This window comes from Oryza glaberrima, chromosome 10 (assembly GCF_000147395.1).
Source record: "Oryza glaberrima chromosome 10, OglaRS2, whole genome shotgun sequence".
Classification (NCBI taxonomy): domain Eukaryota; kingdom Viridiplantae; phylum Streptophyta; class Magnoliopsida; order Poales; family Poaceae; genus Oryza; species Oryza glaberrima.
The window spans coordinates 22,013,708-22,036,706 of record NC_068335.1 but is presented as its reverse complement, the minus strand read 5'-3'; the positions used below and the strand labels follow the sequence as shown (position 1 = coordinate 22,036,706).

General features: G+C 46.0%; 3 protein-coding genes and 1 pseudogene across 3 annotated transcripts; 3 read left to right on the top strand and 1 right to left on the bottom strand.

Annotated features, from left to right (window-relative positions):
• The first annotated feature begins 566 nt into the window (after positions 1-566).
• Positions 567-2,665, top strand: LOC127753321 (protein RGF1 INDUCIBLE TRANSCRIPTION FACTOR 1-like). Its single transcript, XM_052278802.1, has 3 exons — positions 567-837; positions 1,305-1,547; positions 1,641-2,665. The coding sequence occupies exons 1-3, from the start codon at positions 778-780 to the stop codon at positions 2,100-2,102; spliced, it is 765 nt and encodes a 254-aa protein (XP_052134762.1). The 5' UTR covers positions 567-777; the 3' UTR covers positions 2,103-2,665.
• Positions 2,666-9,133: 6,468 nt separating this feature from the next.
• On the top strand, positions 9,134-12,929 carry LOC127752832 (replication factor C subunit 3-like). Its single transcript, XM_052278267.1, has 11 exons — positions 9,134-9,938; positions 10,048-10,158; positions 10,254-10,286; positions 10,406-10,568; positions 10,780-10,958; positions 11,034-11,170; positions 11,789-11,884; positions 11,989-12,058; positions 12,152-12,232; positions 12,341-12,479; positions 12,603-12,929. The coding sequence occupies exons 1-11, from the start codon at positions 9,333-9,335 to the stop codon at positions 12,674-12,676; spliced, it is 1,689 nt and encodes a 562-aa protein (XP_052134227.1). The 5' UTR covers positions 9,134-9,332; the 3' UTR covers positions 12,677-12,929.
• A 97-nt stretch (positions 12,930-13,026) lies between these two features.
• LOC127753158 (RING-H2 finger protein ATL29-like) lies at positions 13,027-14,147 on the bottom strand. Its single transcript, XM_052278625.1, has one exon. The coding sequence runs from the start codon at positions 14,020-14,022 to the stop codon at positions 13,429-13,431; it is 594 nt and encodes a 197-aa protein (XP_052134585.1). The 5' UTR covers positions 14,023-14,147; the 3' UTR covers positions 13,027-13,428.
• Positions 14,148-17,278: 3,131 nt separating this feature from the next.
• LOC127785974 (uncharacterized) lies at positions 17,279-18,753 on the top strand (annotated as a pseudogene).
• Positions 18,754-22,999: the final 4,246 nt, after the last annotated feature.

The window sequence follows — 22,999 nt, the reverse complement described above, 5'->3', positions numbered from 1 at the left end:
AACAAACCATCACAAGAGATTAAGGTCACATCAAAAATAAATTAAATTAAGCACTAACAACCTAATAGAAAGGGCATTGATTCAACTCTAGCTTCATCTCTTTTAGAGCTGAAACACAACCAAACGGTTTCAGCTTTATAAAAAAACAAGGGCTTCAGCTTCAAAAAAAAAATTAAACCGATTGAAGTGCTCTTATAAAATAAACAAATAAGGTAAAACTGGATTTAGATAGCTTCGCAACTTTATTTCATATCTAACTTTTAAAGTAAAATTTAAAATTTTGTGCCCTACCAAACAACCCTATTAGTGCTAATCAACAACAACCCATGCCCATTGATTACTCAGATAGAGGAAAGAGCCACAAATCGCATAAATTTACTAGTAAATATTATTACTGTCACTGACAAGTGGTTTATTTAAGGAGGATGAAAAAAAAAGGCAAAAAAAGGAAAGGAAAGAAAAAAGAAATTACTTGGGCGTGTCGAGGGGGATAGGAAAGAAGGAAGGAGTTGGACGACTCCTACAAAGACGACGACGACTCATCCGCTTCTTCTTCTTGTTTCCACCGAGCCCAAGCCGCCTTCGCCTTCTCGTCTCGTCGATAAAAGCCGCGAGTCCACCCACCCCTCCTCCTCCTCTTCTGTTTTTATTCATTCCTTTTGCTTCTTCTTCTGCCATTCCATCCATCCACCGCCGCCTCCGCTCTCTCTTCTTCTTCCTACCCTTTGCCTAGTTGCATTCGGAGAGGAGAGGACTGATTGATTGATTGATCGATCGATGGCCATCGACCACGAGTCGCCGTTCAAGGAGCTCCGCCTCAAGAACAGGAGGATCATGGTATGTTTATATGCTGCGCCATTCCGTTCTCTTCTTCTTTTTCGATTACTCCTTGTTTCTTGTGTAGTACTACATGAATGAATGAAGGAATGAGATGCTTCTGGAGTTTATCCCCCTTCGTTGTTGTTTCGGTTACTGTTGTATTGGGCGGCCGATTTCTATGGGCAATGGCGCCAGATTGATTAAAGGATTCTTCTTCTTCTTGGGTTCTTGCTTTTGCTGCTTCCCTCTGTGCGTTGGAATCCCCGCATTCCTTTCGCCGCCAAATCCGTGGGTTTTTTTTTTAAAAAAAAATCGCTTCTCCGTGATTTCCAAGAATCAAGAAACGCGCTGTGAATTGCGTGCATGAATCGTTCAAAGGAGAGGGGATTATCTTGGTCAAAACTGCCTCTTTTCATCCAATCTAATATCGAGTTGTAGTTTAGGAAAGGAAACTGACGGATGCGTTGGTTTATTGAAACTTGCAGGGAGGAGGAGGGCCTGAGCCGGAGGAGGAGGAGGCGGTGGCGCACGGAGAGCAGTGGCCGCGGTGGCTGAGCCCGCTGCTCTCGGCCAGCTTCTTCTCGCAGTGCAAGGTGCACGCCGACTCGCACCGGAGCGGCGAGTGCAACATGTTCTGCCTCGACTGCGCCGCCGACGCCGACGCCGCCGCCGCCGCGCTCTGCTCCCTCTGCCTCGCCCACAACCACCGCGACCACCACACCATCCAGGTACTAACCATTTCCTTGTTCCCAATGCATTGCAGTCTCCCTCTCCCAAACCAAACCTACCTAACCATGGCGGTGGCGGCGTTGTGGTTGCAGATCCGGCGGTCGTCGTACCACGACGTGATCAGGGTGTCGGACATCCAGAGGTTCATGGACATCGGCGGGGTGCAGACGTACGTCATCAACAGCGCCCGCGTGGTGTTCCTCAACGAGCGCCCCCAGCACAAGGCCGGCAAGGGCGCCGTCGCCAACATCTGCGAGGTCTGCAGCCGCAGCCTCCTCGACAACTTCCGCTTCTGCTCCCTCGGCTGCAAGGTCGTCGGCTGCTCCCCCCACGCCGCCACCGCCGCCGCCACCGCCACCGCCACCGCCGCCAGGAGGAAGAGACTACGCCACGCCCACGCCATGGCCTCCACCTCCGACTCCGACAACTCCACCTCCCCTGCCAAGAGGAGCTTCACGCCGTCCACCCCGCCGCCGCCGCCCACCCTGCCGCCCAAGCGCCGCAAGGGCATTCCACACCGCGCGCCATTCGGCAGCCTCATCGTCGAGTACTAGCCATTGCCAACCAACAGCAACTTCACCTGCAGGAATCCAGCGCGTGCGCAATTGGGAATCGCATTGCAAAGCGGCCGCCACCTCGTCGGCCTTTGCCCATTGCCATTACCATTGTTGCCTTTTGGTGGTGCTTCTCGAGGTGGATGCCATTAGCTTTGCACAAAGGAAAGGAGGAAGATGAAGAAAAGGAAGGGTACAAAAGCACTAGCTTTTCCATTGCTAATTGCTCCATTACCATTACTAGGAACACATTAAAAATACAGACAGGATATGTATACATCTTTAATTAGTGACCACCCCCTCCCTCTCTCTTGTGTTCAACCTTCTATATAGTCTTTTTTTTTTTCATTTTGAGATGTTTCAAATTTTAGATATGTCTTTGAGCAGACTTGTAGCTAATACTCCTAGTGGATTAGCAGTGATGATAATAAGTAGCTGGTGGTGCTTAAGTTTTGTGATGGCTGCTACTAACTGGTGGTACCAGGATTAGTGCTGCTTTGTTCAGTTCATCTGTAAATATGGATGCTAGAAGAGGGCATGAATGATCCTTGCTTATTACTCCAGTAACTTCCTTTTTTTCTTAATTATAATGTGGTCTTGTGGATCAGAAATGGATTTTGATGTGTGTTTTTTTCTCAGTGTGTTGACCCTTAGCTGCGAGGCAATTGCAGAGGATAGTTTTTTGCAGTATCATGTGTCTTGACTCAGAATTTCTGATGCTGCCAAAGCAAGTGCCGTTACGTTATTGCCAAACTCGCTAAAAGTTTGCTTTCAATGTGAATGTGAATGTGATGTTCAGCCTTATCAAAGCAAATCCTGCTCCTGCTCTCTTGTTTCATCTAATTATCCTCCCGGTTGAATTTATTAAACTAAAGAGTTGTGATATATATATACTCCATAGTTCTGATTTGCAGGGTCAATGCCAGCATTGATGAAGTTGACACTGAAGAAGAATGAGAAGATGAAGAAGATTTGTTTGCACTAAAGAGGAGACGGCATATGTATGTTAGGCAACCACCCTAACCTACTACGCCTAACTAAAGCAGAGGAAGCGGTTCTAAATGCAAGAACAAAGGAAGGCATCTACTACCCAAAAAAAATATATGCAGCATTAGAAAGGCATCTAAAGAAAATGCAGCATTCTTTAGGAGCAGTAGAGTAGTCTCTCTGCTGTCTACAGATTACATATAATCAGAAATAATGTTCATAGCTTTGCATGAAGAATCTCTCTTTCCTGAGGGAATACTGCAGAAAACATTGAGAAAGTTGAGGGGGGTGATGGAAAAGATGAGCAACAATTGGAGGTAGCTGAGGGCCTTGCCTTTCCAATGGAGAGTGGTGGATGTCGACATACATACATGGATGGATGGAAAGTATAAGACATATCACATATGTGGATTGGAGAATAGAGATGGAAATTTCTGAAGGCTTTGCATTGGCAGCATTCTGGGATGGGCAACCAAAACCTCTTCTTGTAGTATCTGCTAGACTGCTACAGTACATGGATTGTTCCAAATGGAAATTCATTTGGAAGGCTATTGCTTGTCCTGAAACTCAATGTTCTTCAGGACTGGAGTACAGTATGTTTCAGAGAACTAAGCCATCTAATAGTCTTCTTTTTTTTTAAAAAAAAAACGATGGAATAAAACCTGGTCTCAACATCTATAAAGCCATACTATAACACTGTTTCAGTGACTTGTATCTGTATTTGTAGAAAGGAATTTTCCTTGAGATGAGGATTATCTCAGCCTGGAGCAAACGAGTTGTGATGAAATTAGGAGAGAAAAACCCTCTATTATTAGTACGAGTATATTGTAGGGTTGGTCAGCTAGTGTGCTCTGCTGTTTGAAGAGAAGGTCCAAAAGGCACAAGAAGAAGAAGCTGGTAGTGTAGTGGAATGTCAAGAGCAAATAACAGTCGATCAAGTCATTGCTGTGGCCCGCAGATGGGCCACGTGTTAAGCTCCCATTGGCCTCCGTTGCCTGGCTCGGCGGCTACTGGGTATTGGTGGGGCCCTCTCTCTCCTCCGCCGCCGCCGCCGCCTTCTTTTCTTGACCCGTTTTACAAATCATCAATAAATAATTAATTGTTTTAAAGAAAGAAAAAAATCCATCAATAAATGAACATTAATCCTCCCGCGAAAGAAGATGTCCGTTGGATTGGGATCGGAGGGGGAAGGGTGGGCAGCGTATTTCCCACGCGCTCGTGGGCCACCAAAGCCGTCGGTGACGTCATGCGGTGCGTGAGCGGGCGGGTGCGATGTTGACGTGATATCGTGTGCGTGGAAGAAGTTTCTAGAAGGAAGAGGAGGAGGAGGAGGACCAAGCGAGCTTAATAAGTACTGTAATGTTCCTGCTAATTGCTACTCTAAGCAAGCGCACGGTCGAGTGCGAAAATTTGTACAGACTACAGTAGTTAGTACATGCCAACCTATCTACCGACCGAATGCATGAGCTTGATAATGTTATCATATATAATTAAATCAGGACAGGCAGGCACATATGATCATTTGGTCGGTATGATATAGATATACCATGGCTTTCCCTCATTCATTGATTAATTAGCCGGAGATATGGTATCATCCTTGATTGCGAGATAGTATACTTATAGTACTATATAAGCGCGGCCAGCCGATCGATCATCATCAATCATGATGCATTCTCCGGCCCTTACCCTGACATTACTGGAAAACTGATTTTTGCTCGGTTGCCCCAAAACCTTAATAGTCTCGGTTTAAAACCCCATAGCCATTTTACGATTTTTAGTTCTGGTTGGTAACACCAACACCAACCAGACTAAAGATGATCTTTAGTACCGATTCATCCTCTGTCAGTTCTCTTTAGTCCCGATTGGTGTCACAAACCGGGACTAAAGATCATCACTTTAGTTCCGGTTAGTATTACTAACCGGGACTAGAGATCTCCTAGATGTTTACTCCCGGTTGGTATTACCAACCGGAACTAAAATCACGCGTAGTATATAATCCATATTCCCTATCCTCTCCCCCACAATCGGCCTCAATCTCCTCAACAACAACCGGCCTCTCCTCTCCTCAGATCCATCTCCCTCTCCTCCCCTTCCGCCTCCCATCCCGGCCCTCTCCTCCCCCTCCTCCCTTCCCATCTGATCTCTTCCTCCCCCTCCTCCCCTTCCTCCTCCCATCCTGGCCCTCTCCTCCCCCTCCTCCCTTCCCATCCGATGCCCAGCGAGGGCCGCCTCCTCCCCCTCCTCCCTTCTCGCACACGTCAGGCAGGGCCGCGCCCGGCGGGGCCACACGCGGTAGGCGGCCGGCGGGGCCGCACGCAGGCCGCGCACGGGGAGCGGCGGCAGGCGGCGCTTCCGGCATCCATTCTTTTTTTTCTTTTTTTTTACAATTTGTGATTCACTTAGATGTATAATTTTGTGATTTGTTGTATGGATCTGAGATGTATAATATGTGATGTATTTGGTTTGTGTGTAATTTTTTAAAGATTTGTGATGTATTTGATTTGTGTGTACAAGTAACTTAAGATTTGCGATGTGAATGTTTTGGGATGTTACTTTGATTTGGGGTTTGATTTGGGAATATGCATCCCACTCGATTTGGGAGAAAATACAGGGATTAAACTCTGGCTAAAAAATAATGAAAAAAAAGAAAAGGAGACCTAATGGGACTGCCGCTACCCTCTCTTTAGTCCCAGTTGGTAGGTATCTTTAGTCCCGATTGGTGTTACCAACCGGGATTAAAAATCGATCTTTAATCCCGGTTATTTCACCCAGGACTAAAGATAGCGATCTTTAGTCACGGATTCGTAGTCCCGGTTAGATAACCGGGACTTAAGGGGGTTACGAACCGGGAGTATAGAGGGTTTCTCCACCAGTGTGAGACATGAGGAAGCATGTATATACCGGCCAATACATTCATCAGTAGGAGTAGAAGTAGAAGTAGAAGATTTCTTGGAGCTTACCCTTGACTTGACTAGGAGTAGGAGTAGGAGTAGGAGTAGGAGTAGGGAGGCAGTCCAAGTCAAAGGTCCTGCATGCTGTAGCAGATAATTGGTTGCTGCTGAGGTCGTCCGACTCTCATCGATATCAGATTTCCAAAATAGAAAGGAAAAAGGACACCGAAGGTCCATCAACTTGTCATCGGGATAAAAAACGTCCTCGAACCACAAAACCAGATACGCGAGGTCCCTTAACGGTACAAAACCGGTCACCCGAGGTCCTTAAGTGGTTTCGACCCCGGTTTTATACTACGTGGCTTCTGAGTCAGCGTGGGACCCGCGTGGGCCCCACCTGTCAGCCTGTCCAGGTCAGCCACTCTCTCTTTCCCCTCTTCTCTCTCTTTTCTCTCTCTCTCTCACTTTTCTAGTCTTGGGCAAAGCCAGGGCAGGTGGGGTCGTGGGGAGGAGGTCGCCAGGGCGCGGCGGCGGGAGCACGAGGCGACGCAGCCGCGGCCGGCGACACGACAGCGGCAGGAGCACGAGGCGAGGTGACGCGGCGGCGGCGGCGGCGGCGGCGTCGGGAGCACGAGGCGACGCGGCCGCGGCCGGCGACACAGCGGCGGCAGGAGCATGAGGCGAGGCGACGCGGCGGCGGCGACGGGAGCACGAGGCGACGCGGCCGCCGACCCTAGCTCTCTCCCTCCCAGCTGAGGTGGCGGGAGCACGAGGTGACGCAGCGGCGGCTGGAGCACGAGGCGACGCGGCCGCCGACCCTAGCTCTCTCCCTCCCAGCTGAGGCGGCTTGTCGGCGGCGGCGGCGGAGGAGGAGGCAGCAATGGGGAAGATGAAGGGGAAGCAACGACAGGACAAGTTCTACCACCTCGCCAAGAAGTTCTACCGCGTTCGATGTCGTGCTCCACTCCACGACGGGTCACCCAACGTCGGTGGCGCGTGGGCGCAGGAGGCCACCGCGCGATCGTCGCTCGTCCACAACCGCCTGCCGCCGCGTCGCCTCGTGCTCCCGCCGCCGTGTCGGTGCAGCCCGCCTCCGCAGCGCTAGGGGGCTTCCACCACCGCGTACTGGCCGCCGCGCGCTCTCCCGCCGACCGCCGCGCGCTCGCCAAGTCTGCCGCTACCGCCGCTCCCATCCGCTAGAGAGAGAGATGAACAGAGAAAGAGAAAAGGGGAAAGAGATAGGGTGAGGTGGACACCTGACATGTGGGGCCCACGTGGGTCCCACGCTGACTCAACCGCCACATAGACTAAAACCGGGGTCAAAACCATCGAAGGACTTCGGGTGACTGGTTTTGTATAGTTAAGGGACCTCGTATATCTGGTTTTGCACTTCGAGGATGTTTTTTATACCGATGACAAGTTGAGGGACCTTCGGTGTACTTTTTCCAAATGGAAATGGAAGTGTGCGTGCGGCACAAGTCCAAGGCCGGACACTGCTGAGGGAACTACTGCCCTCGGTTAATCGGCCTGTAAAATCATCGCCCAACTTCAAATTTTCCGGTCATTGCCAAACGGTTTAGGCTGAGTTCTTATCCCAGTTTTCTCAACTTACATCTCTCGTTTTTCACGCGCACGTTTTTCAAACTGCTAAACGGTGTGTTTTTTTTAAAAAAATTCTATATGAATGTTGTTTTAAAAAATCATATTAATCCATTTTTCAAAATAATAGTTAATACTTAATTAATCTTGCAATAATACATGCTTTGTTTTGTGTGCCCGAACACAACCTCTTGTTTGTCTTTCTCGTATATTGCTACTTCCTGAATAGCCTTCCTCAAAAAAAAACATGTATAATACCCTCCCCAAACAACTTTAAAAATCGGCGCAAATCGATTCCTTTAGTGGAAAGGGGAGCTCACGGGTGGAGGCGGCCGATGGGGAGGGGGTCGTCTCCCCGAGGGTGATGGAAGCAGAGAAGCTAGGTGGAGCATGTATAGACCCCATGCGGTGGTAGGAGCTTGGCGAGGCCGAGGCGGCCAACATCGTCGGGGGCAGATTGAGTTACCGTCATCGTCCGTTCAAGGAGCACGCGCATAGTGGTGCTCATGGTAGCGGTGGCTGTTGTCCTCTCACCTTGAGCCTAGAACTCCACCTCCATGCCACTTACTTCCACGTGGCTTCCTTCCAGCATCGATGGCGGCATCGGAGGCCCCACAGGGGGAGGTAGGCCATCAAGCTGGGACAGGGTGGGACACCGCCATCGCCATAGGAAAAAGAAAGAGGGTAATAGAGCTACCTGATAGGATGGCATTCGTAGTGACTGGTGGTGGCGGCAGAGGGTCACGTCGGAGCGAGAGATGTGTGTGCTACCCCGTCATTGTTGCACTGCCGCCCTTCTACCTTCGGGTCTCGCTGTTTTATCGCCTATCGTCCTCCGCTATGGGTTGTCATCCCCTAGTTCACGCGAGTTGCTGCAGTCTTCGCTGCCAGTCACAACACCCATCTTCGTCGCCGCCCATCGTGGAACTCCTCCCCGGTCACGTCACTACTCGTTAGTCATGGATCCCCTTGCAACATTAGCCCTCCCAAAGAGAGAACAATCAATGACATGTGGGTCCCTCCTCTTGACTCAGCAAGTCAATTGTGGTCAACCTGCCACGTCAGCGAAAAAACACTTTCTAAACCTCTGAAATAGTTTATCTACACTGGTTTTTTAATATTGGAGGCGACATTATACCCAGTTTTATGATTGAGGGATGTGACTTAGTCAAGAGCGAGAGACATAAACTTATTCCTTACCAAACGGTCTATCAAGCAACTTAGTAGAATAATAGTGGAAGTAATGCGAAGGTTACAGGGAAGTTCCTTATTTAAAAGGCTCTTCTAAAAAAATAAAATTAAGAAACTCCTCTAAAAAATAAAATAAAATAACTTCTCTAAAAAATAATTAAATAACTAGTGGAAGTAACAGCGAAAGAAGGCCGGCCTAAATCCTCTCTGAATATGCAACCAGAGGCGGCCCAAATAACGAAGTGGGCCAATAGGATGGAAATGGAGATCTTGGGCCGAGATCAGATGGCGATGGTAGGCGTTGCCGGCGCCAGGAGAGGAGGCAGGATGGGAATGATCCCGGCAAAAAATGCTTCTCCGGTCACCATCCACCGCCACCGCCACCGCCACCGCCACCTCACCACCTGGCCGGCCGCTGCCGCGTTGATCGCCACGCCTACCTCCTTCCTCTCGGTCCCCTCGTCCACACCGCCGCGCCGCATTGGTTTCATCTCCGCTCTCATCTCATGTCCACCCCCAGTCCCATGCCGCTGCCACTGCCACTACCCTGCGCGCCGCCCACATGGCTCCCCCGGCCACCACCCTCTCCGACGCGCTCGACCATGACCGCCGCCGCGACGCCCGACGCTACCGTACCTTCCTGCCGCCGTCGCAGCTCGTGCTCGGTCTCCACCGCTTGGGCTTCGCTTGCATCCCCAGAAGCGGCGCCCCCCTCACCCGCCCCCGCACCGCCCCTAGCTCCGTGCCCCACCAACCGCCGCCGCGCCGGGAGGCGCCCCAGCCGCAGGTAGCCAATGCCGCCGTCGCCGAGAGGAGGCCTTTGAGGGAGAGAGAGGAAGCCGCCGCCGCCGCCGCCGCCAAACGCATCCACGACCACCACACGCCGGCTGAATCCAAAGCTGAAGCTGCTTCTGAGCCACAAGTGTCCGCCGGCGACCACAGCACGCAGAGCTCCGACCACAGCGCCTCCGCCGTCGCCGTCGGGAGAGGAGGGAGCATCTGGGTCCGGGTTTTGCCCAAATCGGTCGCCATGGTGGATTCGCCACAGACTTCTGAAGAATCCACACCCACGGCAGAGGACAAGTACATCTGGGCAGACAAGTATCGCCCCAATTTCCTCAACGACTTCATCTGCAACAAGGACGCTGCCCTTGAGCTCTACAACCAGGTGATGGTCATCACACACACTCCTTACTACCCATTTACAGTCAAATATTTCACTACATTGAGTGATACTACTACCGTCTTGACATTCTGATAAGGGGTTTACCCCCCAGGTTACTGCACAAGAATGCAACCATATCATATTTGAAGGCCCGACCTCCGTCGGAAAGAGGAGCATGGTGTCGGCACTCATAAGGGATGCTTTTGCTACTGATAATCTCAAGGTTGATGCTACTCACTTTTGCACAAGGTTTAACCAACCTAATTATCTAAACCTTTAAGCTCACAATTGTTCTTGCTTCATATTGCCGTTTCACAGATAGAGGAACAGACAAAGAGATTCGAGCTGAAGGTACGCGTTGCATGAGAATGACTTGTTATTCTTTTGCACATTGTCGCCATTACAAATCTCTACTACTCCTTCAGAGGGAAGTGTAAAATGAAACACTACTGACCATTCTCGCACTGTAGGGAGAAATTGCAAAACACATTGATATCAGAGTGAAGATTTCAAGTCATCATGTGGAGGTAAATTTGGCTGACATACACGGCTATGAGAAGCATGTCATTACTACTTTGTTGAATGAATCCATCCCATCACCAAACTCCATTTGCAGTCATGCCAACTGCAGAGGTACATGAGGACACTATTTTACCTTGTTAAAATGATGAAACAGTGATCTTTCTTGACACAACTGCATGTTCTTCATTTATTTTCTGGTATTTATATGTGTTACATTGATGTACTAGTGTATCATATACATATATATTTTTATAATAAATGAAGCTTTATTGATCTCAAACCATTACACCAAGGTAATACTTTAAAATTCATATATATGCAGTGATCGTCGTCCACGACGCTGATAAACTCTCATCTGATCTTCAACATTATATTGGATGGTTTCTGGGGAGGTATGTAGGATGCAATAAAATCATGTTCTGCTGTTCTGATGCTTCAAACCTTGAGGCTGTCAGGCATCTCTGCAAGGTTGTGACACTTAAGCCACCTTCATCTGATGAGGTACTTTTTATATGGATATTTTATCTTCGCATTTGCAATGCTGGACAGTTTACTGAAAAATGTCTTTGATCTTAGATAATCAAGGTCCTAGAGTACATTGCAGTGCAAGAGAGCATAGATCTGCCTCGTGATATTGCTAGGAGAATAACAATGAGCTCAGGCAATAATCTCCGACAGGCAATACGTTCTTTTGAAGCTACTTGGAAAGCAAAGTAAGCACATAAGAATATCCCTCCCTTGTTTTTAGATAAAAGAACATCAAACATTGCTTCTCCTCTCCTTTCCTGCTTCTTGAAATATAATATCGGGATGTTACAACGTTTTGACTGTGGTTAAAGTAGATGGTTCGTTACTGGAGAAATGTCTTTATAACATACTATGTTCCTCACGGGCGAAGCGGACCTTTGGCGGTTGGCTAGAGCCGCGATACCGGCCATGGTGACTCCTATGTCGGGTGGAAGGTCGCCACATTCGTTGGGAGATTAGGCTTTTATTTTCTTCCTCCTCCCCACTCCTGTATCTTGTCCCCTTCGTGTTTTTTATTTTTCGGCCCGCTCTGTAAATACTTTTATTCCTTCTTAATACAAAGATGCACCCCTCGCGTATTCCCAAAAAAAAAATGTTCCTCCTTCATTTTCTAAAGAAACAATTGCAATTGGTATGTTCTCTTTTGACAAAAAATGCATATAACTGCTCAATCAAGGTGCATGTATCATTCGTATTGAGAATATGTTACTCCGTAGTAGATTGCTGGTACTGTGTTCATTCTGTTGTTAAGAAGCACTATAATTGGGTTTCTCAAGGCGATAAATAACCCCTCACAACTGCAGCTATGCCTTCCTAGAAGGCCATGCCATTTTGACAGGATGGGAAGAGGAAATCTCCAATGTAGCCAAAAAAATCTTGGAGGAACCAAGCCCAAAACAGTAGGATATCCCTTTCATGTGTTTTTTCCCCATAATTCAGTATATTTGAGCGTCTTTATCTCAAGAAAGAAAACATACAAATGTTGTTACTTCGACTTGTGCAGGCTGTATGTCATTAGGGGTAAGATCAGAAAACTGATTGAACATAATGTGTCACCTTACTTCATTTTCTCTGTAAGCTCCACTTTGCCTAATGTTTCCATGCTCTGAAACAGGGTTCGTTGTTTTCAGTATTTGTCACCAATGTTTGTCTCCTTCCAAATGCAGAATCTGGTTGCTGAACTGAAAAGGGACAGGGATGAGGAGTTCCAAAATAGCATTGATCAACTAGCATCGGAGTTGAACCATGTTAGCATGACTACTGCATCTTCAGTAACAGTTGTTTCAATTCATGATCTAATTGCTGTATACTAACCGTTATTCTTTGTTCTTTTTCTTGCTTCTCGGCGTAATCAGATCAAAGATTGCGCGCGTCAAAAAGAGCAGTGCGAATCCGGCGACACGGGTTTGGAAATCAGAAACATAAATATAGAAGGTTTTGCCAAGGAGGGCCATGACCAACGCGAAACTATCCAATGCTTTATAAAGATTGAAGGTACTAGAAAATAATTCACCTGCCAATTCAGTATAGTTCTGAACTGAAATAGTCTTCTATGTTTTCTTAGGAGAATGAACGGATCTTACCAACTACTAACTATAAACACTCTAATTATTTCAGAGTTCACTGTGAGGTTCATGGGCTTCTACAGATCTTTAAAAGCAAAGAACATGAATAGAGGAGGTGTTCTATAAATAATTTACCGTCCCTTGCTGATACGCAAGCAGTTTCTCACACGCTGTTGTTTATTAAATAAGCAGCGTCGTTGTGTCTTTGAATCAAAGCACCTGAGGTGTGCTATGGTGCTTTTATGTACTTGCTTCCATAAATCCTGTAAAGCAGACCCGTATATTGCCCTGTGTGGTATGCGTGTGCGACAATTAGTAGCAAAACTGTTATATGCCTGTATATATATATATATATATATATATATATATATATATTTGTGTTTCCTCTTTCTGGTTAGCATTTTTCTCATAGACTCATGTATCAAATCATGCGTCGTTCAAAAAAATGTATCAAATCATGCACCGAGAGAGATTACTCTAAAATTAGTGGCATCCTTACTTTAGAATGCCCTTGTTGGTACCAACCGGCAACCGCCCATTTCTGTGGCTAAAAATAACATTGCAAAAGCTTCCAACTGATACATTGATACAGTTGATTTATTTTCTTGACAGGTATTGCAGACTTGCAATTGAATTAAACAGCTAGCTGAAGCTGTGGTGACTAGCTCATAATTCTACCTGGAATACTCTACATTATCATTTCCAACAATTTGGAAATACTGACAGTACAATGCACAAGGACGATACAAGTCGTTGAGTATTTACACGGTAATGCAGGCAGCCACAAACAAAACAAAACAAATCAAAATCAATTTTGGCGCGAACAAAATTAAAGGAAATCCTGCATGTCATCCAGCACGGCGGCGGTCGTTCACCGGTCAGCCGGCGCCGCCCCTCCGGTCGCATTCCACGTCGACGGCAACGGCGGCGGGGTCCTCGTGGCGAGGCGCCGGCGCGGGCGCGGCGTCGAGGTCGGAGCGGCAGACGGGGCACGTGGTGTGGGCGCGGAGCCAGGAGTCAATGCAGGGCGTGTGGAAGGCGTGGCGGCAGACGGTGAGCAGGCGGAGGGCGTCGCCGGCGGCGAAGTCGGAGAGGCACACGGCGCACTCCGGCGCGGCGGCGGAGGCCTTGAAGCGCAGCGTGGGGAAGGACGCGAGGATGGCGGGGTCCAAGCCCGGCGGCTTGCGCGGCGCCTGGGCATTAATCGGCGAGGCTGAGGACTGCATGGAGACGGAGGAGGAGTCATGATCCTCCCCGTGGCGAAGGAGGAGGCGGCGGCGGCGGAGGCAGAGGGAGAGGAAGTGGAGGAGGTCGCGGACGAGGAAGATGGAGAGGAAGCAGAGGAGGAGGACGAAGAGGATAAAAACGGGGAGCAGCGTGGGGAAGGATTGCCTCGAACTCGAAGAAGACGAAGCGGGGGTGGTGGTGGGTTCGTGGTTGAGGAGGAGGAGGCGGCGCGTGGGAGCGGCCATTGGTGCATGGGGGCGCGCTGGGGAGATCGACTTAATTTAATTACTCCAGCTAAGAGAAGCGCGCGGCCATGAGTGGGGGTGGATGGATTGGAGCTCGATCGACGTCGTCGGTGTTGGGCGTGGTGTGGACGTACGTACGCACGTGTGGTATGGTGGCCGCCGTGAGGTTTACGGATGATCGGAGGCATGCATGCCGTTGCCAAGGCGAAGAAGGCGACGCCGCGACGGCACGACATGGACAGACCAGCTAATTAAGCTAACCTCGCATCGCACACGCCGGGGATCGCCTACTGACGTGACTCGTAATCCACCAAGCCACTAGTAGCTGTGGCTGTTAGATACGCTTTCAATTTTAATCCCTTTATTTACTTAGGCTGTGTTTGGCTCCTGCAGGGTTGGGAATTTTAACACTCCGCGCACGCAAAATGAAACATACTACCAGTTAGCGCATGATTAATTAATTTACAGTTATTTTTTTAAAAAAATTGAATTAATAAAATTTTGTAAAAAAAACATACCTTTAGTAGTTTGAAAAGTGTGCATGTGAAAAACGAGATAGGTGAGTTGGGAAAAAGAACAAAACAACTTAGCCTTCAAGCACTAGTGTATCTTCCTCATCATCACTAGTACTTTCTCCATCTCAAAATATAACTCCTTATATTCCTTATATTTTGGAAGGAAGATAGTAGCATATATTAAATCGCCATACCGGTCGGATATGAATGTTGTGCCGGTGGTGACGAGCGCGGATCTGAGGTGGGATCGGTTAACATAGGGAGTCATCCCTTAAAGATTATTGCGGTGATCTAAGCTAAGACTTGTCAAAACCGGCTAGTGTACCCTATTTATGGAGCACGCGTAAGCGAAACGGCATGTTTATAAACGAAAAGTAATTTATGAACAAAACCTTTATATACGTGTTCTTTGCAATCTAAAAGTAAAGGCTGAAAAATAAACTTCGATGATAAAACCTCAAAATCAGCTCTTGAATTAAATTTAAGGTTGAAAATTTAGATTTTAGCTGATAAGTATAAGTTTAGAGTAAATAGCTAATTTAGTCCTTCAAGTTTCATCGAAAGCTCAATTTTGATCCTTCAAGTTTCATTTTGTCCATATAGGTCCTCTAAGAATTTGTTTTTGCTTAAAATCATCCTTGGGCCCACTTAATATGCCATATGGCTATTTATAGTCAACAATTCGGTTAGAAAATGTCTCTTTTGCCCTTAATTTGTATACAACTATACACTAGAAAAGAGAAAACCAAGATACATAAACAACATTTGTACTTCCTATAGTGGAGTTGTGCTCTTGCACTTCTCAAAGCACAGCGACAAGTAAATGTTACCTTGTAGCCATCAAGGGTGTCACGCCCAGAAATTCCCGAATAGAATTCCAAGCAGAATGTGCATTAAAATCCCTGTCCAGGACCGGCCAGGGTACACAAACGACAAAGTTGACATACAGATCCACGTCTTACAAACATTATAAAAGTCTTATATAAATGCAGCGGAAATATAAAAGATAACTGGAGCTAAGCCTTGACTTGGATTGCAGCGGGAACACCACTCCACAGGCATCCTTGATGGCACGGACTAAGCCTACTCCTCGGAGAAACCACCATCGGACGCATACTCGAACTCTGAGGGTTGGGAGATAGAGCAAGACTGAGTACTTCCCACTGTACTCAGCAAGTCATACCGGAACGGAGGGTATGATGCAATATAACCAAAGGAAGGCTAAAGGGGATCCTTTGCATAAAGCTGGCATTTATAAACAGTAGTTGAAAGCAGTAAAACGGTTGTAGTAATTAATCAATATTAACCATCCACTGTCTAATGCTACACCACGTTGCAACAGGCCCAACCATCCACCTGAACTAATCAATTCCATTAGACTAAACTAGGGTGAGACTACTCACGGTGAATTTGGTCGATCGCCCATAACCGCGGGCACGGCTATTCGAATAGTTTTACTCTGATCAGAGGTGTACAACTGTACCCACAAGACACAGCCCCATGACACGTTCCAGTGTGCCGATATGCCACCACGACATACCGGAAAGAGGCCGTGACAGGACCCTTCGCATAACCACCTCTAACCAAACATACCACACCTCAGGTTTCACCCTCACTCATCGCAAGGCAGCGGGCAGTCCCCTCTCGTGCCTAGGTGAATCCAAAAGCCACATAGGCCGTCGCAGGGCCCATCCGAACTCCATCACGCTCACCCTTGCCTGGATGCGTCAGCTAGAGGAAAGCTACACTACAAGCCCAGCCGTTGCCCACGCTGGCTTGTGGTAAGTACAAGGAATTCTTCCAGGGTTTCCCGCGAACCGGTCCTTAAATGCCATGGGCGCGACCATCCAAACCATGCACCCACAGCCCACCATTTAATATATTTTAATTAATCATCACCAGAGCGGTGGCATTGAACCAACAACAACACTAGAACCTGAAGTCTATGCATTAATGTGATTTCCCCCATTGTGTACTAGTTGAGCTAAGCATGGCTAAGCAATTCCTAGTCCAACATCTAATCATGTTACAACCCAAGCTAACAAAGGAACAAGGAAATAATTAGTATGGCTAAGACAGTAGGTAAACATCCCATGGTATCATTGTAAAACAATGCAGTATTTAAAGGAAAATAATAGAGCATTTGCAATATAGGATCAACATGTTTAAGTGACAAGCATGACTTGCCTTGCTTTGCAGCTGGAGGGACCTTGGCGACTATCTCAAAGTACACCGGAGCGTCGGGAGAGCCGGAATCTAAGCGACATACAAAGCAAACAGTACAAAAAGGCTATAAGACTACTAAAACAGAGAACAAAACCATTTTTAATGGATTCTTTGCATTTTTCTTAATTTACTGAGACTTGAATGGGCTTAAACAGAGCTCGGATGAATTTTCTATGAATTTTAGAAGATCCACAGTGTTTTTACTATAAATAGAGAAGTCCTTAATTGATTTATTGCGCCATTATTACCCTAGAGAGAGAAGGGGCGGCGCCGAAATGCGGGCCCCACATGGCAGTGGCTCAAGGGCACAATTCAAATTTATGTGATCAATTAACTTCTCATTAACTGTAATTTTTTTCCTCTCGACATGAGTCAACCATACTAATAGGTTGTGAAATTGTGCTTTTTTTTCTTCTTCCGATAGTTTCTTCCGATAGGGAAACTGATGTTTGGCATAAACTCAGATAAATCTTAATTCATCAAATGTTTCACTTTGCAGTACCAAGAAGCCTGAGATGGTGGACACCTCCGTCACCGACAGCCTCGCCCGCACGAGATTCGGCCCCTCCGCGCCACAAGACTTATTCCATCATTCTCCCCCTAAGTCTTAGGCGTTCTTAGTTTCCCAGGGTCACGTGGAGCGATGATGACACAATTATGTTATATCAGTATTGTGAGGAAGAAGTCGAGGCTTCTGGGGAGCTGTCGGAAGAGTCTTATCGGTTGATCCAACAGAAGATGTGTGATCAGGGTGCAACCTACGGTGTCAAGAATATAAAAGAAAAGATCAACTTATGGTGTCAAGAATATAAAAGAAAAGATCAGAAACACCAGAAAATTGTGGGCTAAAATGGTAATATTACTTTCACTTTTGTTTAAATTCTTTACAAACAAACATTTACTATTCTCTTATGAGTATTTATTATGCAGAGATCGAGAGATTCTCAGGATTACAATTTGAGGTGTCGACATCATCTGGATTTGCTTGACAGATTATTTGACCAGGTAAAACCTTTTAAATCAAACATTTCATTTCTCAAGTTTTGTGCCTTTCGATTAATTAATAGCTGCTGCTTGTCCTGAACAAAATGTTTTTGTTTACATGTAACTTATGCATAACCACACTGTCATTGTATGAGTTTACTTAAATGGGACATGTGCCGTATAAAAACATAAGTGCTCACTTAAAAAATCTTAAAACATATCAAATCCAAACATATATACAATAGATATAGTATGTATCAATATAGTGCTTTCAGAAATATGCAAACAGTGAACCATCTCATTCCATACGCCCCAAAAATTACATCTCTAATTATACTGCTTATCAAGATATTCTTAAGTAAAAGGTCTCAAATCGAGCTTCAAACAAGCTGACAAGCAAGCATATTCAATCCACATAACAGTAAATTGTTTCAGGTCCCTAAATAAACTCTCAAAGAAACGTTGCAAAAATCCTTGGTCTACTTGTTCGTATGTTCTTACATGCACTCTATTACATGCACATGCAGTAGGACCAGCAAACTTGAAACAAAAATGAAATCTAGAACAAATGTGGAGTATTGTATTATGGAGTTTTTTCCGCAAATACATTAGCTGCACTGATTGCAGTAATTAGATATTGAATCAACTAGAGCATAGAAGCATACATCAAGGGCAGGGCAGTACTTCTTGTCATGGCATAATATACTAATATACAAACAAGACCACATAGGCAGTCTCTTGCCAAATCTCTAACAAACCGACTCAATATCCACTCAAAACATATTTCTATTTCTACATAATAAAATGCGACTCAATATCCACTCAAAACATATTTCTATTTCTACATAATAAAATGTAGATAATAATGTGGTGCTCGAACAATCTAGGGTTGGTTGGAAGAAATTTAGTATTGTTTTAATTAGAATTATTCTATGGATAAAGTCAATCCTTATAAAAAAAAGGACAAGAAACTCATTTATAACACCAATGTCATATATAGAAAAAACAGAACATATAAATAACCTAAAATATACTTAAAGCCTCTTATAATTTAGCTCTATTTAGTGTATGTGAGAATGAAGGATGGGAGGAGTATTTATATGTGGAGGTGCCTTGGGAGGATAGAGTTTCTTCAAGCATCCAATGAGCATCTTCATCCTCCTAGTGCCAAGTGTCCATTTAATGACGGTTTCCTTTCAAAACCCTAAACCCTAACCCCAACCCTAAACCCTAAAATTCAGAGTAGTCAAACTACATTTTTCTATAAAATTAGTCAAACTTAGAGTAGTTTGACTTTGACTAAAGTCGAAACATCTTATAACATGAAACGGAAGGGGTATAAATTAGCCAGCTAGGTTTCAACTACTGAATTTTTGCTTTTGCTTTTTGCCCAGTTTATCATTATGGTTTTTTTTTAAAAAAAAAATTGATCAAGTGAAACTGCAACTATGAGAAAAAACTAAAACTTATATTGCACTGAAAATTGAAGCTTCTATATGCACTACCAGTAGATTTTGAGCTTGTTCCTTTATTTGTATACAAAATTATGTCTCTTCATTTAAATCAAAATGTCAAGTGCATACATGCGCAAAGAGTCAGTTTCCATTCCATGGTGTGAATCTATCTGGCCTTAATCTGCCTAAGCTTGTAAGATCCTGGTAGAATTTCTGCTGTCATTATCTATCCACATTATCAACTATTATTTCTTTGCCATTCTAGCCGTTGCTACTCTGATTTGTACCACTTTGCTAACTTATCTTTGTGTGCTGTCCATGAATAATTTGACTGATCATGTCCATGTCCATGTCTATTGCGATGACCTTAGTTGTAACATCCCGGCCCAGGGCTTAATAGGATTAATAGAATACTCATATCAACAAGTTGCAACTTCTTTTCTAGAAGCCGATCTCTAAAGAACTATAAGGTTAAGCGTGCTTGGCCTGGAGCAATTTAGGGATGAGTGGCCGATCGGGAAATTCTTCCTAACTACGCACGAGTGAGGAGACGTTACACAAAAACATGCATGAAATTCTTCCCGAGTGTGCACGAGTGATCTTGTATTGGTCTATGAGGGAAGTCTATGACCTATGAAGTGCGCACGAGTGAGGAGATGTTAGACAAAAACATGCATGAAATTCGAAATTCTTCCCGGGTGCGCACGAGTGAGGAGACGTTAGACAAAAACATGTATGAAATTCTTCCCGAGTGCGCACGAGTGATCTTGTGTTAGTCTATGAGGGCAGTGTATGACCTATGAAAGCTACCAGATGTAAGTGGGCCTGGCCTAGGAGAGCCGGGACGTTACACAAAAACTTAATGTGCAGAAAAAACTTGTGTTGGTGTGTGAGGATAGTCTATGACCTATGAAAGCTACCAGATGTAAGTGGGCCCAGCCTAGGAGAGGTGGGACATTACACAAAAACATGCATGGAAAAGTAAGCCCCTGTTTGATTCAGCTTAGGAATATTATAATCTAGATTATTAGTAGTAAGCTGAAACAAACAAGTAGATTATTATGCTAGATTATTATAATCTATAAGCCAGATAGTATAATCTAATAATCTCCTCTAAAGGAGCTTTTTTCAGATTATTGAGTGGCTAAAGGCCCACTACAATTAGATGCCTCAAATAATCCAGAGAAACAAACAACTCGCAGCTTATTTTATGTCAGCTCATTATAATCCAGCTTAGAGTAATCTGATTTAATAATCTATATTACAGTAATCTACTAATCTTAAGCTGAAACAAACAGGGCCACGGTCATCCAGCTAACTATATATTGTACGCCATCGTGCAAGGCCACCACCACCACCTACCCTATGCCAATGCATTATTGGGCCTGGCCTAGGAGAGGCAGGACGTTACACAAAAACATGCATGGAAAAGTAAGAACGGTCATCCAACTAACTATATATTGTACGCCATCCTGCAAGGCCACCACCACCACCTGCCCTATGCCAATGCATTATTGCTTCCGTTATGATTCTTGCTACTAGCACCTAGGATTGCATAGCCTGACCTCTGAAAATTAGAGCATTGCTGCATTCCACAAACTCCAATTGGTCAGAGAATAACCAATATGAATGCATTTCTATCTCCTTATGCTAGATTTATTGCTGCATTCCACAAACTCCAATTGGTCAGAGAATAACCAATATGAATGCATTTCTATCTCCTTATGCTAGATTTGTCTAGCTATGCAAAGTTAGTCACCATGCGGTGCGACTAAATAGTCTTCGGTGGAAGGTGTCTTGGCCGCTACAATAACCAAAACTCCAGAGGACTTTGAACCGTGTTTCCTAGGTCAAAACACAAGTAATCAACATGTGGTCGAGCAGTTTCGGTAGTGTTAACAATAGAATTTGGCATCAGATTCAGAAAAGGAGGAAGAAGATCGAAGCGGATTTGGTGTGAAATCGAGTTGATCTGCGAGTCAGACTGCACATCGGCGGAATGTCGTATCGGCTGAAAACAGAGTATGAAGTTGATCAAAGTTAATGAAGTCGATGGCCGATATAGCCGATATAACATGACTTGGGCTCGTCATGGCCTAAATTGGGATAACCGCCATTGCCAATTAGAGATAGAGCTTGATTAAGACAATTATATCTATTAATTAGGATATTGAGTCGGTTTGTTAGAGATTTGGCAAGAGACTGCCTATGTGGTCTTGTTTGTATCTTAACTTTAGAAAGGTTTGAGTCGTGTCTATAATGGACTAAGTTTGTACTCGGGATATAATATGAGCCCTATATAGGGGTGGACAGGAAGCTCGTGGCTTGTTAGCTCGCTCGGCTCGTGACAGGCTCGGCTCTTTTGAATTTCCTAATGAGCCGAGCTGGCATTTCAGCTCGTTAGAGATAACGAGCCAGCTCGAGCTGGCTCGCGAGCCTTAACGAGCCAGAGCAAATGAGGCCCAGGCGCCCAGCCCAGCCCAATAGCCCATCCCCTTCTCAAAACCCTAGCGAGTGAATCCCCTTCTGGCTTGTCCCCATCCCTAGTCCCCACCCAAGCCGCCGCCAGGCGCCAGCCCTCAACGCTGCCGCTCCTCCCCGGTGCCGATGCCACCGCCCGTGCCTCTCCTCCCTGGCGCCGATGCGGCCAGCCGCCGACGCCGCCGCCCGCGCCGCTCCTCCCCGATGTCGACACCGCCGCCCGCGCCTCTCCTCCCCGGCGCCGACACCGCCGTGGACGCCGTCACCCGCGCCGCTCTTCCCCGGCACTGACGCTGCCAGCCGTGGACGCTGCCACCCGCGCCGCTCCTCCTGACGACGGCCGCTCCTCCCGACGACGGCCGCTCCTCCCGGCGCCCCTCCTCGGCTCCTCCCCTTGTTCGCTTTCTCTCGTCCCCAAAGCTCACGAGCTAAACGAGTTAGCTCGAGCTTGCTGACGAGCCGAGCCGAGCTTGGTTTCTAGCTCGTTAGGATAACGAGCCGAGCTGAGCTAGCTCGTTATCCTAACGAGCCAGACCGAGCCGAGTCGAGCCAGCTCGACATCCAGCCCTAGCCCCATAGCATTGTAATATGAGAGCAACTCCAATACAACTTCGGCGCATCATCACCCTTTTACTTTTCTCGTTTTCCGGCGAGTTCTTCGCAAGAGGTAACCCGTCTCAATGGCCTGTGCTATCGGGGCTAACATGTCGTTTTAGACGTGTTAGGCTCGATATCGCGAGTCATTGCTATCATATGTCTTGCTATATTAGATTAGCTAAGGCATCTACCATCCTGAAAAGTGTCTAATTGCTTGATTGTCTAGACTGCATATTTCTTTTCATATTTTGAGATGCATCATACCTAGTCATGCTTAGAACCATGCAATCTAGCCTGCAATTAAGCATAATAAGGATAGTATCGGGGTTTCAGCCGATCTTACCTAATATGCATGTTTCACCCTCCCTGTTTCATGTATATTCGCCACTTATATAGATAGACCTTTTGTATAAGCATATCAAGTTTTAGTCAGTGTCGGTTAGATTCCTACGCCTTCATGCTTGATTTATGTTTGATATGTTTATATGGATCAATCTGCCTATATAAGTTTGTACTAGAGTATTAACTAGTACGTTATCTCTCTTGCTCTAAATACTGTCACATTGGCTACTTTCATAATACCGTTTTAAATCAATCTGTTAAACTCTATAGATAGTATTACAGGCAATTGGGAGTATTTAGGGTTTATTATTCTTTGACATATCCAGTCCATAGCCGATTTGGTCTAACTATATCGGCTGAGACCATTAACGATATGCT